The sequence below is a fragment of the Tauraco erythrolophus genome, chromosome 21 (genome assembly GCF_009769465.1).
Source record: "Tauraco erythrolophus isolate bTauEry1 chromosome 21, bTauEry1.pri, whole genome shotgun sequence".
Lineage (NCBI taxonomy): Eukaryota > Metazoa > Chordata > Aves > Musophagiformes > Musophagidae > Tauraco > Tauraco erythrolophus.
Window position 1 is genome coordinate 3,406,794 of NC_141485.1, and position 17,767 is coordinate 3,424,560.

General features: G+C 40.1%; 1 protein-coding gene and 1 long non-coding RNA gene across 3 annotated transcripts; one reads left to right on the top strand and one right to left on the bottom strand.

Moving 5' to 3' along the window:
* The first annotated feature begins 3,684 nt into the window (after window positions 1–3,684).
* RNFT1 (ring finger protein, transmembrane 1) lies at window positions 3,685–14,218 on the top strand. Of its 2 annotated transcripts, XM_086624616.1 has the most exons (9): window positions 3,685–3,709; window positions 5,576–5,993; window positions 6,317–6,393; window positions 7,010–7,110; window positions 7,751–7,904; window positions 9,616–9,774; window positions 10,608–10,673; window positions 11,550–11,651; window positions 11,842–14,218. In XM_086624616.1, the coding sequence occupies exons 2-9, from the start codon at window positions 5,618–5,620 to the stop codon at window positions 11,974–11,976; spliced, it is 1,170 nt and encodes a 389-aa protein (XP_086480742.1). In that variant the 5' UTR covers window positions 3,685–3,709; window positions 5,576–5,617; the 3' UTR covers window positions 11,977–14,218. The 2 variants fall into 2 exon arrangements, with proteins under 2 accessions (XP_086480742.1, XP_086480743.1); XM_086624617.1 differs by lacking the exons at window positions 3,685–3,709; window positions 9,616–9,774 and having other exon boundaries at window positions 5,491–5,993.
* On the bottom strand, window positions 7,854–17,764 carry LOC147527241 (uncharacterized). The gene is made up of 5 exons (XR_015222765.1): window positions 17,590–17,764; window positions 15,997–16,121; window positions 15,490–15,622; window positions 14,945–15,030; window positions 7,854–7,891 (listed from the first exon to the last, which is right to left on the bottom strand). It is a non-coding gene; the product is annotated as an uncharacterized LOC147527241 (long non-coding RNA).
* Window positions 17,765–17,767: the final 3 nt, after the last annotated feature.

Genomic DNA, 17,767 nt, shown 5'->3' on the forward strand with positions numbered 1-17,767 from the left:
ACAGGAGGCAATACCTCAGGCTGAGCTACCGACAGAACCAGCGTCAGAAAAAACAGTGTTTGCTCCTGTTTGCTCCTCCCATCTCCAATAAAACTTTTCCACTATAACATACCAACTAACCTAAATTAATAAGCCAATATAACTTTTAAACATTTCCATTTTATGAGTTGTTAGAACATTCATTTGTTTTTTGAACCTAAAATTTATTAATATTTACCAAGGAAAATAAAGAATAATTGAGGATATATCTATAAGCAGGTGCTACAGATCCCATATAAATTAACAAACCTATCTACTCCTTCCTAGTAAATTCACTTAGGGAGGTTTTTACAAACATGAGAAGTCATTATTCAGCAGAACGATTCACACAAGGATTCACACATTCAGATTAACACGCTAGATTGGGGAAAAAAAAAAAAAATTGAAAAACTTCAAAGATTCTGTTGAAAATTCTGGCACCTTTAAGGTCACACATTAGAGAATACCAACGTCTTACACAGTGGATGATCATGGCAGTGCATCTTCTGACCTAAATACTTTTGTAATGGTCTCACAACAGCAATTAACACATTCCTTCTAAAATTCTTTAACAGCTGACTCTTTTTGGGGTAATTGTATTTAACAGATCTTTCAATGTCACTACAAGAAAAGACCAGCTCAGAAAACAGCTTCTCCACTTCATTCTGATGACCACGGGAATGGCTTTTTCTTGCAGATAAAGACAGAGGCTGAGCACCCTCCTGTGCAGCGAGCAAAAATTACAACTGCCCTTTGTGGCTGCACTATCTAATTTTCATTCAAGGCTCTACCTATATACAAAACCCAAGACTCCGGGATCTAATTCACCAGTTTTACAACAATTATATGACACCATTTCAGTGGAACTACTCTCAGTTTAGAATGACTTAACAGAAACGAGCACGCTGCTGTGCACAGAGCACTAGTAAGATTTCTGGAAACCTCAGGGAACAAGATGATGTCATTGTATTATAAAAATATCTGGTTCGAATTCTTTGCTAGTCTGCTTAACAAAGCTTATGTGATCAGACTTTAACAGTGAAATTCAGGCTCCTCTGCCATCACTCCAGTGATGAGTTTTCAAAACCGGTCTCTATTCTTCAGTGCCTTAAATATGGGAGTTGTTTTCTTGTGCTCGAAATTCCAACTGAAGTACAGGTTGTATAATTGCAGGAGCTAGTTTTAAAAAAATGGAGTACTCAAAGCTCAGGAAGCATTCAAACTTTAAAGGTCATTTGAGCCTCTTGGCAAGACTTTTGAACAATTTAAACCAAACTCTCCTAATTTTGCAAAAGTCTTTCATACTCAAGTGACATTTTTTTGTAGAATGAAGACAGTCAACAAAGCCTTTGAATATTCAGGACATTCTGCTATTTTACAGACTTTTGCAAGAAAAAGATTTTTTTATCATATCATTAACTACAGTTCATTTCCAAGTATCTGAGAGCGGTTCCTTTCATGTATGCTGCACACTTAACTTTAAAGCACTAGTTCCTTCCACACTTTTGACGAAAAATAGTCTCCCTGCAGAGCTCTTTCAGGAATTAGGACTGGGATACAAAATATTTTCTTCTAATACAGAAGAAAATGTACAGAACTAGCTCTCAATAACTTTTAGTACAGAGTAACTATGGAAAAAGTAAGTGTTGAGCTGCCAGGGCATCACTGGCGTAGTTCCACGAGGCTCCGTGTTTGTTCCCATACTGTCTCATGCATTTAACAACCACAGGAAAAGCAGGTATACACTGATTAAATCTGCTGATAGCAGCAGTTAAGGAGGTACCACCTATACCCAGGAGGATGAGAAAGTCTGAGATACTTTATCTGAGTGTGTATACACACCTGAAAACATGCCTGGACACTGATTCAGCTATCTGTATGAAATTTATGGGCATCCTAGAAGGAGAGTCCAAATACAGATTGGTAAATTTATTACTAGGTATTACATGACCTAATGTGTGCAGCTCCTATGGGAAAAGACTTCCAATTTTATGTGAATAATCTCTGAAATCTTTCTTGTGTCAGGAGTTACTAAATCCAGAGGTCATTACCAGCACCATGAAAACGTACCTGTTAAATAACACCACCACTGAAGAGTTACATACCTTCTAATGAGCTGTGAATTGGAGATAAATCAGCAAGTGACCTGCATAGGCAAACATTATTGATTAATAAGCTGCCATGAAGTAATTTCATATTTCCAGTTCATGTAACAATGAGAAACAGTTCGAGAACAACTTTGATTTAAAACTACGTTTTACTTTAATGCATTTTATAATTACAAAAAAGAAACAGCTGAACGAGGCTTTTATATTTATACACTTCCAAGCAATGTGCAGAAGGCACGCATAATTCCCAACCATAAAATGCTATTTATAAAAATAAGATTTATAATTGCTTTTCCTGATTTGAGAATCAAGATTTTTCACGTTGCCCTTCATAATCCAAACACCATGGAATGACTAACTGAGCAAAGAGTAAGAGAATGAAGAATATGGCATACCATAAGTCGCAACAGTTTTGTGTTCCCCTCGGAAGGAGGGGGATATAGCCACATATCTGAAGAGGCTTCCAGCCAAGCATCTGAACTCTGCATTGGTAATTAGGTAATTGGTAATTACTGCGGTAATTAGGCAGAAGTACTACACAAAGTAGAAGCTCAGAGGGCTACAGGAACAGGAGGCTTGTGGGTCTGTTTAATACTTGAGTGTACCTGTAGTAACCAGCCCAAGTTTCTTCCAACTCATCAGCTGCAGCCCAGAGGAAATGCAGAGGATATGAGGCCTAAAATTTCCAGTCAAAAAATTCTAGATACAGATCCCAAAAACATTATAAAAGTAGAGCAAATTGCTGCGGATGCCTCCTTAAAACCTACCTCCAACAGCGAGAGACGTGTCCGGAGTTTTCAGCTTCTCCCTCGAGTACAAAAGAGAAGGTTTATTGTTAGACGGTCCGTGTTACCCAGTTTTTCACCTCACGAGGTCCCACATCCAAGCGCCCGCCCCTTCCCTCTCCCGGGGTCACCGACCCCACAGCTTTTCCCCATTTAGCGTTTCCCAACCGATTCTCAAAACCGCTCAGACACGAGGCACCGCTTCCAGCGCGAGCTGCGTACCTAAACGCTTCCAGAAAAATATCGCAGCCAAGGAAAACAGATGCCGTTTCTGCATGCAAACTAATTTATTCAGGAGCACGTTTTGAAAGAAAACCTCGTATCTATTTAATTTCAAGCTTCTCCTAAGAGCTCCAGCAACATTAACCAGGGCAGCGTTTCCCTCAGGTTTCCTGGGAGGCGAAGCCAATTTCCAGCCAGGAATTTTCCCTGCGGAGAGCGCTGATCGGCGCCGAGAAGTAGCGACACCGCAGCGCATCCACGTCATTTTATATATTTCTTAATTCCCCCGGCTATTAGCGCCTTCCCGGATTAATTTAATGGAGGCTTTCAAGAAAACGCGGCAGACAGCACTGCCGCCCGCTGCCCGCCCGTCCCCCGACGGCGCGAAGGCCTGCACGAGCCGCGGCCGCTCGTTGCCAGAGCAACGCCCCGCTCGAGGCCTTCCTCCTCCTCCTCCCCTCACGGCTCCTCCTCTTCCTCCCCCCCCTCCCTCAGCCTCGGCGGCGGCGATGGAGGCGGCGGGCGGCCGCGGGCCGGGCAGCGGCGCCGGGCGGGAGGCGGCGGCCGCCTCGTGAGGTACCGCCGCGGGCTGGCGGGGACGGGGCTGCCGGCGGCCGCTCCCCTCACTCAGGGCGCGGGGCCGCGGGCAGCGAGGAGGGACGCGCCTGCCGGGTCGCCCCCTCTCTGCGGAGGGCGGCGGGGGCCCTTCCCCGGCGCTGCCCGCCGCGGCACCCGCCCTCCCGCCGCCTCCGATGGGGCGAGGGACGGCGGCGGCGCGGCCCTTCCGGGGGCCCGGGCGAGGCCGCCGCGGCGCCGAGTGCGGTGGGTGGCAGGGGCGGGAAGAGGTGAGGAATGTCGGAGGAGGGGAGCCTTTATCCGAGAGCTCGTTTGATCTCGTTAAGGGGGAAGAAAGTCTGGAAGCCGTCCGCTGCGCGCGGGTTCCTTAACGCTTTGAAATCCCATTTAATGACAAGTTACTGGAAAGTTTGTTAGGCGGAGCGCCGAGGGGAGCTGCGTTACTCCAACAGTGGGATCGCTGGCTTTTTTAACCACCGAACTGTCAGTTTTTGCGGCACTGAAGAGCGCTAATGAGATTATTTTTTTATTCCTCGCCTTCTACCTCAAGCAGCATCCATGGCATGGTCCCGCTGCCACGCTCCGTGACGCTGCTGGCACACGTCAGTGCTGTCTCCAGCTCGTTTGCTTTATTCGCGTGCAGAAAATCACAGAACGTGAATTTTGGCTGAAGCATGATGTAATCTTTGGCCAACAGAAATTCAGTAGCAGCGTTTCTAAATGGTGGTAAACTCTGCTATTTGGATATTGTTTGAGTTCATGTAATTTTCTCATCTCATCTCCGTGTTAAAGGCTAAAGAATTCTAGGTTTGTGCAAATAGGAACTTGTGCAGCCCAAAACCAATTTTGCTTTAACCTTTTTGTATCCCCAGTGAAACTAGCTGTGTATATACACTAAGCTTTGGAAAAAATAATTTCAAAGAGGAATCTGGAAGAGTTTGAATTACTGGAAAAGGATTATAGAAAAATTCCTGATGTTTCAATAATATTATTCGATAGCGATAAGTATTATGCCAAATCCAGCTTCAAAGCATTCTCCAAAATTGTTACTCTCTTGTCACACCAGTCCAGAGAAGTAGATGTAACACTATTGACCGATGCAAAGACTGAGAGAGAAGTGAAAAACTGCCCAGGAAGACATGAGAAAGATGTCAGAGGAAAGAAATAAAACCTCGTTTGGGTAGTCATACTGTTAGATTACTGTCTGTTGGCTGCATTTCTTTTTTCACCTAGACCATATGGTCCAGGCTCTTTGAAATGCCTCTTACAAAATGGACTAACCTGGTTCTGCTCACTTACCCAGACAGGATAATCTTGTTAATCTCATAATGGCCCTCAATTTTGAGCATGCACTGGCTTTTGACTTGACTTGTCTGAACAAATGCTCACTATTTCATGGATGCATGTAAATCATGTACTCTTTGCTTCCTTCCCATCATTGTTTGCTGCTTCTTTGGCCTAATACTGTTACTATTTTTGTGAAATTATGCAGCGCTTCTGAGATCTCTTCTGTACAAGCTAGCGCTGGTCTCCTATTCAGCAGCTTTCGCTGTTCTGATTTGCACTGAAGCAACTTGGGATTTTGCTAAGACAGCCAGGTTCACTGCAGGGTAGAAAATCTGCACGTGAATGAAAGGAAGTCATTTAATACGGCACACAAAGTTCCCCGTGGAGAAGGTGCAAACCCAGCACGTCAGCTTTCAGACGAAGACAGACACTATCCCGCAGAAAAAGAATCTTTACTTTGTGCAGGCACTCTCTCAGTACAATCTATTGTATTTTTCTGTTGATTTTTTTTGTTGATTTTTTTTCCCCCTGAACTAGTTATCTCTTCCTTCAACTGTGACTTTCTATATCCCGCTCTAGGAGACAAAGTAGCAAGAGTCTGGACCAGAAAAAAAACCCACCATGCAACCAAATTGCAGTCATCTCCACAACATCCAAGGGAGTGGTGATGACTCTTCATCTTCTCAGAGCGCCCACGCAGTGAGGTTGTCGGGAGAGAGCTCATGCCATCACAGTGGAGACGTTCGCATCCAGCTAAACTCTGCTGTGGGAGAAGCCAGAGAAAACGCGAGTTCCCGGCATTCCAGGCGGGGTTCCCAAAGTCGCTCGCATGGACATGCCCACAGCGAAGCAGGGGGGCTCGAGGATCCCACTCCGGACTCTGAGGAACACAGTGGCAGCTCCCTCTCGGAGCTCAGATACCTCCTTCAGTGGCTGTACAAAAGCCTGCCGTGTATCTTGATTCTGTGTGTCAAACTGATCATGCAGCATATAACTGGTAAACAAAATAAGGTCTGAGGGAACAGACCCCCCCTCCCCAAAGAGATATACTAATAACCATGCCTGAAATATAATTCAATTTATTTTTAGCTTTATTTTTATTTGCTTCATTCATCAGAAAGAGAGATTTACTAAACTACATTTCAGTGGCTTCTGTTTCCTTTGCTGGCGTATGTACAATGTGCTTAATTATTCTGGCTTGATAGTCCAAGCTATTAATTGTAATTACAAAGGCATATTAGAAGTGGCTGTTTTTTTAACCCAGTTCAGTAATTTTTTTTTTTATTTTCTTGTGTATAACTGACCCTTTTTTCCTAATAGGCATTTCTCTTGGAATTGGGCTGCTAACAACTTATATGTATGCAAACAAAAGCATAGTAAATCAGGTTTTTCTAAGAGTAAGTATCACCCTATACGCAACAAAATTCTGTAAGTTAACAGAGACCTTTATCCATCAATTTTTGAAAGAAATGTGAATGGACAGGCTGTTTTATTTACCTAATAATATCAGGTGTCAAGGTTTTAAGATAGAAGTAAAGTCTTAATGCTTCTGTCAGTGTAGAGCTTCTCAGATAAGTCAGGTTTGCAAAATTCAAAAAGAGGGTTCCCCCCAACTTTGAATATTGAAATAATTTCAACTCATAAAAGCTTTTTTCAATTTATGGAAGAACTTCCTAATTGGATGTGTGGAATCAAATAGCAGTTGACAGTTCAAACTTTCAGCTGTGTCTGTTCAGCCCCAAAGGAAAATATGTTGTTTCTTCAGAGTGGGGTGGTTTCTGGTTGTGCTTTTAGAAAAAACCTCGATACACATAGAAATTGTTGTGTTGAAATGTTAAAATTACTGCTTTGCCTTTCCATCGAGTTCTCCTACTTTATTTGGCCTAAGACCACTAAGATAAAATCCTCTAGTAGTAACTGTTCAGGTGCAGCAGACTTAGTGCTTTAGAGGTAACATTTAAGACACTGATACTGAGATAAGGACTGTAACATGTCTTTAAAATTACCTTACAGGAACGGTGCTCCAAGTTGCAATGTGCTTGGTTACTGGTGTACCTAACTGGCTCGTCTCTCCTCTTGTATTATGCCTTTCACTCTGAGTCACTGTATTACAGGTAAGGAGAGGAACATCTCTACTCGCATCAGAAATTACTCAAATATTAACTGGGAACACTTTATCTGGGCTGCTGCTGGTTTTCTTCAATTGTGGCACTGGTTCCTCTTTCCATTTAATCTCCACTCCTCTTCTGCTGCACGGAACGGGTGCTGTCCTTAAACCCAGTATGTTGGAATTTGCAAGATTAGGCCCTGTACTCAAATTAATGGCACTGCTGTAGCATGGGGAACGCAGCTGGGTTTGATCCATGGCTTTGACCCTTCCGCCTTGCCTTTGGAATATGGCATTCCGGGGCTCTATGGAGTTTGTGTCTCCAGTTTGTTTCTTCCCCCCTTACCATTCTGTAGCTACGGCGTTGGCTGTAAATCAGGCAAAGGCTGCATTGCTAAAACAGGAAAAAAAGCCTGTCTCTAGAGGACAGGGGTTGTGATGAAGATGCAGGAAGGAAGGTTCAAAAACTGAAAGGTGGTCAGAGATCATAAATGATCAGTTAGCAATAGAGAGTTCACTTGCTTAGCAAATATTTTTCCTCTATGTAAACCAGGTTTCCTTTTTTAATTAAACCTGGTGTGATAACCTCAGGTTATGCTTTCCTCTAAATAGGGTGCTCCAGTAACTTCTGATCATTCTTTTTGTAGCTTAATCTTTTTAAATCCTACTGTGGATTTTGTGAACTTCTGGGAGGTACTTTGGATTGTGGGAGTCACAGACTTTATTCTGAAATTCCTCTTCATGGGCTTCAAGTGCTTTATTCTCCTGGTGCCTTCTTTTATGATGTCCTTTAAATCCAAGGTAAGAAAACAAGCTGTATTTTTGCTTCCTTTTGAAGATCCTTTTACAGTAAAATCAGCTAATTATTAAATTTCTCTAAAGAGAAAAGTCTTTTCAATTAAAGGTCCACATATAATCCACCACTACATGGTGGGTAAGAAAACCCTGTGGGTTTCATGTTCTTCCCTGCTTGGTGCTAAGGAAGGTTTGCAGTCTGATCTGAAACAATGGCTTGTATTATGTCATCGGATAAATGGGTTTATTTCTGTCCCTACGTGGGGGGGATGAAGAAACCTTTTATTTGCTGCAATGGAAGACTCTGTATACAGCCTGTTAGCATGGAGCAGCTGAAGCACAGTCAATTTTTTACATGCTCAACAGGAACTGACCTGGAAAGATTTTAAGATCTGCACATGCAAACAGCTGTATTTTCTGTCTCTCCAAAATAATTCTGAGTCTTCTTTTTGATAATAAACTTGAGCAATATTTGTGTCAGATCAATGAATTTGATTAATGGTTTAATTCCTCAAACCAGTGAAGTTCAATGGTTTTTATAGAAGCCTACATTGGTTGGGGGGGTATTTTTATCTGCTTCCTAAGGTGAGACATGCAGAAAACAATTACATTTTTATATCAAAATAGCAAATACTAGTACTGTTTTGTTTTGTTTTTTTTTTTTACAAAGAATGAACAAGTACAGTTTTTACATGACAGCATTTGAACAGGATGCTTTGGTAGGTTTTATCTTTTCAAATGTGCCAGGACAAAGGCTTTCTCAGGGACAACCAATTTCTCTAAATACTGGTATACTGGTTTATAATCAAGATCTCTCTTTTTTTTTTTTTAACACACACACAAAAAAAAAGCTAGTGATACAATATCCAAAAAATAACTGTTGAAAATTTCATTACACGAGCTGTGACCTAAACTTTGGCTAAATTAAAGAGAGAATCTGATCAATAGTGGCACATCAGGGCATTATCCAGTGTACATTAGAGAAAGAGTACTTCTGCCCTGTTACAAATCTAGTTTTAGAGACAAACTTAAGGAAATAAAGTAAAAGGTAAACTAAATAGTTTTGATAATACATACACACACACACTTGTGCTTCGCAGTTGTTAGTCATTTTTAGGGTGTCACTGAATTCTGTTTACCTATTCAGTGCAGCTACCCTACACTTCTTTCTCCCCCTGCCACCACTACTCTATCACCCCATCCCATACAGGAGTTAATTAATTATCACAAGATAAGGTATCTTACACAGGCATGAAACAACGTTTACAGAAAAACAGTTTGCAACTTACGTCTGTTAATAAAACAATGGATCTTACTGTGATTTTTTAATCCTGAATGCAGGACACAACTCTGCTAATGACAAGCTGATCTACGTGACCGAATTTGTCTTATGTTCCTTTTTCATGTAACTTTTCTTTTTTAATGCTTATGACATTAAGTCTGATAGCATTGTTAAGTAGGTAGGCACCTGACAAAGCCGTCCTATTTTAGCCTATTAACTTGATTTTCTGCAGTACAGCAATCAATTGTGTTAATTATTTTTACAGTTGTGGTGAGACTCATCATTTGGTCTTCATCCTTTTTCATGCTTCATATTTAGTTGTTTCAAGATACTACGAGAGGAAGTTACTCAAAGGAATAACAATGCATCTTTTATCTTATTTTAAAAATCCTTGGTGTTTTAAATCTTGAGCGATTCCTTTGCATGTCTTGCTAGGGCTACTGGTACATGCTGTTAGAAGAACTCTGCCAGTATTACCGTATGTTTGTCCCCATACCAGTTTGGTTCCGTTATCTAATTGGCTATGGGGAGCTGGACAGTGTACTAGGACGGACCCTTGGGATATTGCTGGCCCTTCTCTACCTCATCCTAAAAGTATGTAAGCTTTCTATTCCTCTCAAACTATTTTGCAGTAATTATCATTGAAGGCTTAGAGGCACGTAAACTAACACACTCTGAATGTTCCTCTGTGTCTGAACTGACTTGCAAGTCAGTGCTTCAGTTTAAGCAATACAGCATTCCAAAACTGACAGTACTGGCTCAGGGCACCATATCTGCTTTTTCCTGCACCTCTTCTGGGACTGGATTGAGGTTGCATAGCAAAGAACACTGTTACTACAGGTCCCCTCACATCAGACATCAATCAGACTGTTACCAGATATTGGGGAAGAGAGCTTGCAAAAATAAAGGTAAAATTAATGGCTAAAAGAATCAACAATTTCCAGGAAAGCAGATTTTCTCTCTGCTACAGTATCCTGTGTGATACTAAACAAGTTAAACATAAGGGTTCATACTGGTTGCCTGCTTCAGCAAAGAGCTAATCTGCCCCAAATGTAACCAGACTCATACCTAAGTTCAGCTTTGAACACGAAAAATACTTTGTAATGTTAAGGTGTAAGTCTAAATTGCATATATAAGAATGATGCTGGTATATTTGCACTTGAGTGCTTCAGGTAGGAACCTCGACACGAGTTTTCTTTTAAAGAACAGATGCCTACGGGGAAAAAAAATCAGGCTAAATTCTTAGTTTGGTTACACATGAAGCAACTAAAATAGGGTCAGTCTGAACTATAGCTTTGCTGATGTTCCTGCCAACATCAAACTAGCAGTGAGTCTTCTACCACTGCAATCTGCACAAAAAGCTCAGAAGCTTTTTAGTTCATGGAGAAAAATACTAAACATAACTCAGGTTTTTTTTCCCATTTCAGCTTTTGAGCTTTTTTGGACAATTGAGAAACTTCAGGCAGGTCTTACGGATCTTTTGTACGCGACCAGTGAGTATTGAATTCTCTTACAACAAATAGAATAAACCAAATTTACAAGAAAATATTTCTTTTTAAAAATGCCTCATTCCTATATTACTTTGTATTGTTCTAGCAAGACAACTGCATTTTTAATGTAAACCTTGTATACTTGTTCTCCCATTTCACAGTCTGAATTCTTGACTACATGATTACATTGTCATCTGAACAACAATAAAAACCAACCAAACAAAAAAATCTATTCTGCATGTCTCTCCAGACAAATGTATGTGAAATAACACACCCTTTTTGTCCTGCTTCCTACTTTTTAACTGGAAGAAAGATTGGTGGGATGCAGGCAGAGCTCACTGAAATACAGTGAGAATTGAAGCTTACCAAAATAACTGACATGCCAGTAACTTCAGTTAGAATTGTAAGTTTCTAGATTATCTTTCTCTGTAGTGAGAGTTATTGTTTGGAGTCTGCTATTCATGCTGTAAGAAGTATAGAAGATTTTGAAGCACGGTGGCATTGAACTAGAAGAATAATAAAGCACTTGTCAGACTTCTCCAAGTGCTATCGTGATCAAACTGGAACTTGACACAGTGTTTTGCTCAGAGGTCACTGTTAAAATAAAACTGCTACAGATTTTTCCAGTTACTGTGACCAGGGGGAGATACTAACGAGGCAGCATGGTAATTAGGAGCACATAAGCTTTAGGCCCCAAGACAACTATTAAAAAAACCCCACAACTTGGAAACATTTCATTGGATTAGGGATTGAATAGTTTTCCTGACATAGCAGCCCTTATTCCCAATTCCTTTCTGTCCTGGTATTATTTTTGTGTTTTGTTATGGCTTTCACTCCCCTCCAGAAACTAACACGTGCTGAAAATACCTTGTTTTCCAGCACTACGGAGTGACAGCTAGCAAGAGACAGTGTTCTGAATCGGATGATGTTTGCGCAATCTGCCAAGCTGAATTTCAGAAGCCTATTCTGCTTGTCTGTCAGGTAATACACATAATCAGAATTATTTTCTGCAAATTTAGCATTTTAAATGACTGGTAAACCAAACTACATGAAGTCAGATGAGTGAGTGTGTGTCTTCTGATTATTTTTAGAAATGAGGCTATGCAAATAATATACCGTCTTAGAAATGGAAGAGCTTAGAAGCTCTAAGTTCTCATTCTTTTCATTACAGCACACTTTTTGTGAAGAATGCATCTCTTTATGGTTTAATAGAGAAAAAACGTGTCCACTCTGCAGAACTGTTATTTCAGACCATGTTAACAAGTGGAAGGATGGAGCTACATCTATGCATCTACAGATTTTCTAAAGCATGTCAAACAACTTGTTTTGCAGTTTGTTTGTTCAAGCTAAGGTTTCTCAGTTTACTGCAGATTAAATTGTAGGTGGCACAAGGAACGAGTTTCCAAATTCTAGATACATGCTTCCATGAAATGTTCCAGTATTTAGAAGAGTGCAGAAAATGTTAACTTGACCTTCGTAAGTATAGAAAAATAAGCTTTCAGAATGCATGCAGAAAACCCAGCATTGCTTCTCTTGTGATTCTTGTAGAAAACATTCAAGTCCTTGAAAAATGCTGCCTTACTGCTTGCAGCAGCTTCCTAATTCAATGTTTTATTTAAAACTTTAAGTAGAGTTTCAGACTGTACTAAATTGTATTTATCCTTCTAACATGACTCAACCCAAAAGGTCAGCCTGCCAATTTTATTAAGATTATGAGCAAATTTTATACTCTAGACTACAGTGAGAATTAGAGCTACTTGTCACACTTGGCATTAAAGGCCTTCTAATGCTAACCTAGAGAAATCAGCTGCTTATTCATGCACCTGTAACAGCAACTATTTCTCACTGTACCTGGAGGTAGGGCACAAGAATAAGACGTTTCCCCTTTAGGTTCTTGCAGACTTCTAATGGATCTTTGGCTTAATACATAAACCAACCACTGATGTTAGTTTTTTTACTTAGCATTTTATAAAGTTGGTATTTTTAAAACAAATCTTTAATACTATATTTTTGTCATAACAGGAACCAGATTTTCATACAGGGGAGAATCTATTTTATACTATATTTGCCATTTGTAGTATGCATAAAAATCAGAGAGAATAAATGCATTTAAATCTATTTGTTTGGTGCATGTTGAATAAAGAAACAAGATTCATTATTGTTTCAGTATTAACTTACATGAAAGCACATAACAGCAGCTCACTGTTAGGTATACTTTTCCTGTTTAACTAATGTCTCTGAAAAACAAAAAACCTCCAAATGCTACAACTTATTCATGATTAGTCTTCATGCTAAGTACAGAGCTAACTTATGTATAATCTCACTTTTTTGCTGCTTGTCTTTTTTCACCTTGCTATTCAGATTAGACTGAAAAAAAAATACACTCAAATTTTTCTGTTACAGCAAAAAACTGAGTTGCCATTAACTTGAGCTTATCTTAACTGAATAGGAAACTTCTAAATTAGGGGAAAAACAGAATTAAAAAGTTAAACACTCACTTGATGAATGATGTAACAACTCAAAGGGCAGTGACTGAGTGCTATAAAGTTGCAGCTGACACAGCCAAATTTATAGGGCTGACAGAAAGTCAGCATGCTGGGAGAGTGCCCCTAAAGGGACAGTGAAAAATGTCACACTAGTAGAATTCAGTATTCTGAATAAAAATTCAATGAGATGGAAGACTCAAGCTAACAGGTGTCATTTTATGCTCAGCTTGGGTTTTACTATAGCATGCTGAGTATCTGCTAATTGTATTTTTCTTTGAAGCCCACTGCAGTTCAGAGTAACATGCCCTATACTTGTGCCACCGTGGTATCTTGAGTGACTGGGGAAAAAGACTCCAGCTTAAAGGAAACAGGCAAAAGCTTGTAAGTCTGTAATTGGAAACTGATGGGAGTAGCAGCCTGGTTCTCATGGAAGCCTTTCCCAGCAGGTGAGGTGCCTAGTTTGGAGAACGTGCAGCTGAATGGTGTCAGAGCAGTCCTCAGGGCACCAGGGAAGAACTACAGCTTGGCCACAGCCAGAGCTGTGCTGTGATGGGCTTGTGCCTGTACCTCCAGTCGTGCCAGAACAAACTGCTCTTTGTTTCCTCGGAGAGATCTAGCTATGCCTTAGCTTGCGTTTAAAGTCCACATAAGATCAGAACTGTTATTTAAATTTCATCAGTGCCGATACTCAGACTGCTGCTGCAGCAGAACTTCCCTTGAGAGACGGGCAAGAACTGAATCAGTCAAGGAACAAAAAAGAGTGGGGGGAACTTAAGGCTGGATTCTGAATTTCTGATGGGCCAGCAGAGACTTTGGCAGCTCACTTGGCTACACAATCATATTTCGACTTTCCCAACCTTAATCATGAATATACAATTTAGCTAAAGAATGTTTTAAGGTTTTTCCTTCATACAGGCATTGTGTGACTACTGTGTAAACTACCTGAGTGCTCTATTAAGTCAGCAAGTAGCACCTTTAAAAAAAGCTTTGCTTGTGCGATAAAATGCGTGACTTAGCCCAACACATGGTTTCTAAGGGCAGATGTAATAACCAACCTTTTCTAAAATACTGGGCAAAATAAAAATTGTAACTTATCCTGGATTATCTTTTCCTGAAATGCTAATACAAATAGCTTAATTACTTTTTAAGTAAAAAAACCTCTCAGGGAAAATATAAACTAAAACTCATTAGACTTGCACATGATGTTAGAGCAAGGAAATGCACTTCCTAATTCTTGAATATTGATTAAATTCATTGCCTATCAGTAGCGGGTAGCCATTCATCAGAATTTCAGTACTCTGACAGACTTTCAAAAATCTTTTTAGAACAATAGGTCTAAATCACCTAGTCCATTCCTGGAATATTAACTGGGAAGGAACTGATTCTGAGATGCACCAGCTGCTTAACACAAACAGTTGTTCTGAAAGCAGAGCCACTACCTGCTGAGTAAAGGAAAAGATCTGAGAATCAAGAAGGCTTTCTTACTGCCTTATCCCCAAGATGAGTACATAGCAGCCCTGTTGCTTATGCAGCAGGGAATAGTGCAAAGGAAGCTTGCCATTCCATCATGGAATTGAATCACAGGTGACAGAGCAAAGCTGAAGTGGTCCGTCAGGACCAGCAGCTTGGGCTGACAGACCAAAGATTAAGTAGGAAGGTAGTTACAGGTCAAGAAACACGCTGCTTTACATACATACATTCAAAGCATGCAGAGAAATTTGAAAGAAAATAACCTGAACTAAATATTTTTTTGCTATAGAAAAATGAAAGTCTTTATAAACTACTTACCTGAACAAGCAGTTCAGTATCTGAGACAGATACTGCATACTGAGGAATTAAGGCATCAAGGACTGTTTGCAAGGCCAGCATTAACGCTAAAAAATATGAAGCTAGTTTAGAAGTATTACGCTTGTGGTTAAGGAAAAAAGAAAAAAATCAACAAGTGAACTCGACTGCGTCATCTGGCCTGCAAAGCTCACTGACACTGTTTCATGGAGGACAACAAAACGTGCTGTCAGTGCTTTAAGTCAACCCTGGAGCACTGCTGGTCTTTTGGTCTTTGTCTACCACACAGTAGTAACACCACCTCAAGGGTGGGTGTTGGTCAGAGATAGTACCAGGGAACAATTTGTCTTTTATTCTGTTTGTTGATCTTTTTTTTTTCCTTTAAGATCCCGTGAAAATTATCTAAAGCCAGTGATATTATCAAACGCATTTTATTAACAAAAGAACTGAAGAGATATTTTTACCAACCAGTTTAGATTTACCCTTCATAAATTCAACAATTCTTTTGTCATCTTAGTTACAGAGAGGAAAAGCAGTGAGTAACTTACATCCAGGACTGCCATCCTCTCTGGTCCGCTTGTCAGCATCATGCTATTAAGATGCAGCTGCTCCTTCCCAAGGCCACTCGGGCCAGGGTGGCCGCCGTGCTTCCCACACCCGACACCCTGCACACGGCTGACTCTGCAGGAGACAGAACGGAGAAGAGGATGACAACTGGCCATCCATAGCCACTTTTTAAGAGCCCAAGAACCCAGGTGAAGGTACCTGCCCTTGCCAAGACAGACCGATCGGAACTAGCATGTCAGGTCCTTTCAGTCCCAAGTGGAATTCCTCTTCCCGCCCTTTCCCTTTAAAGCTGTCACAAGAGACAATGATTTAGACCCACAGTTATACTTAGGGCCCACCTACTTCCTTAAAAAAAACTAAAAATAGGTCACTTGGATTAGCATATGTTTAAATTTGCATTTAATTGCTATTCACATCCATCTTATTCAGCGGTCGAGTAGATTTAGTTCCAGTAAACTGTGAAAGATGGAAACCAGAACAGGGATTACCTTTATTTCTACTGAGGCAGCTCAAGCTGGTTTCTTGAAGACAGCTACAAAGCCAAGTTAATCTAGAAGAGAACAATCTGCAGAAGTTCATACATAGGAACTGCATTCAGTATATCATCAGGGATCTGCAGGAAGAACATTTAAGTAATTTGCCTTGTTCTTAGTAACTTCTCCTTCTTTACCCCTTAGAATAAAGGATTTCTGTGTAAACTGGGAAAATGAAACAGCAACTATCGTGCTGTAGAGACAGAATTTTAAAAAATCAACCAAAACCCAACCCTCTGTCCTAAGAACAACAGAAGTCTCCTTCAACGCTTGATGCACTTTGTTACTAACAGTGAGAGCAGGCTGGGAGTTAATACTAAAAAGAGGACAGACCCAAAGTAAACATCGACTGTGTGGTTAGAGTGGACTCAAGTATTAAATGTTCTCCAGCAGTTCAGCTTTTAGTTAGTGAGACCAAAAAAAAGGGATATTCAAAAGAACAATTGACTCATTTATTTTTATCTTTTATTATGAGCTAATACCAGGATGACATTCAAATGTCAGATGGCACAATTAAGACAGTCTTGGTAGGAATTATTCCAGCATTCCCAAAATTACAATTTAGTACACGAATGGCATCAAATGTATGCATCACTCCCACAGAGAAAAATGATGAAGTTCTGAATATCTTATACCAGAATAGTTTCTGCATCGAATGGGAAAAGAAAAACTGCTGGTAACACAGCTGGCCTATAAACCTTTTGTGATAATGACCTGCAGAACAAAATATTCCCCTATTTAACATCTAGTAAAAAAAAATATGACTTTTGTTCAAGTTTAAGATTTAATGCTTTTATATGGTTAGCCACAACAGGTATTAACCTCAGTTTTACTATATTTTTGTAATGCTACAAAAATCCTATAAAATCAAATTATAGTGAATTTTTCAGTGATTATAATTAAAAAAGCGCAGCTTGTACAAAATAAAAAAAATAAGATTCTATACTCTAATGAAAAATTTAAGACATTTTTAAATGAACAAAAGAAAGCACTTGTTAAGCTCTCCAATATTCAATGCATTCTGCACTTATCTGAAATAGCCAGGCAGGAGCTAGAACTCCACTCCCCTTCGTTCACGACTAGTAATTTTGACACTATTATATATATATAGAGGATCTATGTCTGATATTTTTACAAATAAATACAGGATAAACCATATTGCATAGTGTGTGCTTGCTGTCTGAGTCACACTCCAAGTTTCACAGTTATGGTAGGGAATTAAAAACTTACAATCTATGGGATGAAACGCTGACAGTACATGAAATTTAATTTTAAAACTGATGAATTGTATCTGTAATTAATCAGTGAACTCAGACAAACAACTCTTGCCATTCTTGCCAGCCATATTAAACCAATTCTACCGGACAGTTATATCCAGCCAACCAAAAAGCAACCGTTAGCTGTAACTAGGACCAAGAGAGATCTGCCTCAAAAAAAACTTGGTTTGTTTTGGTTTTTTTTAAACTAAGTTTCCTTATACTTAGCAAACACATTAGGAAACCTGTGTGAACGAGTGGCACAGAGAGGACTGCTTGAAGTGTTGCGCACCTGCAAACACGCGTAACACCAACACACACCAGCACTTGGATTTCAGTTTCACAACGCGTCATCAGCGGCCGTATTGCCAAAGGAAAAACGGCAGTCTGCCAGGACAACTCGTGCCACTGTAAGGTAACTTGATTTTCCTTATAGAAGGAAAAAGAGAAATTTTCCAATGAAAGAAAAA

Bases quoted from the DNA above. Each gene is read 5' to 3' on its own strand.
- RNFT1 (XM_086624616.1), top strand. From the start codon at position 5,618: ATGCAACCAAATTGCAGTCATCTCCACAACATCCAAGGGAGTGGTGAT. The intron at 5,994-6,316 runs GTAAACAAAATA...TTTTCCTAATAG, and splicing joins GATCATGCAGCATATAACTG to GCATTTCTCTTGGAATTGGG. The intron at 10,674-11,549 runs GTGAGTATTGAA...CTTGTTTTCCAG, and splicing joins GGATCTTTTGTACGCGACCA to CACTACGGAGTGACAGCTAG.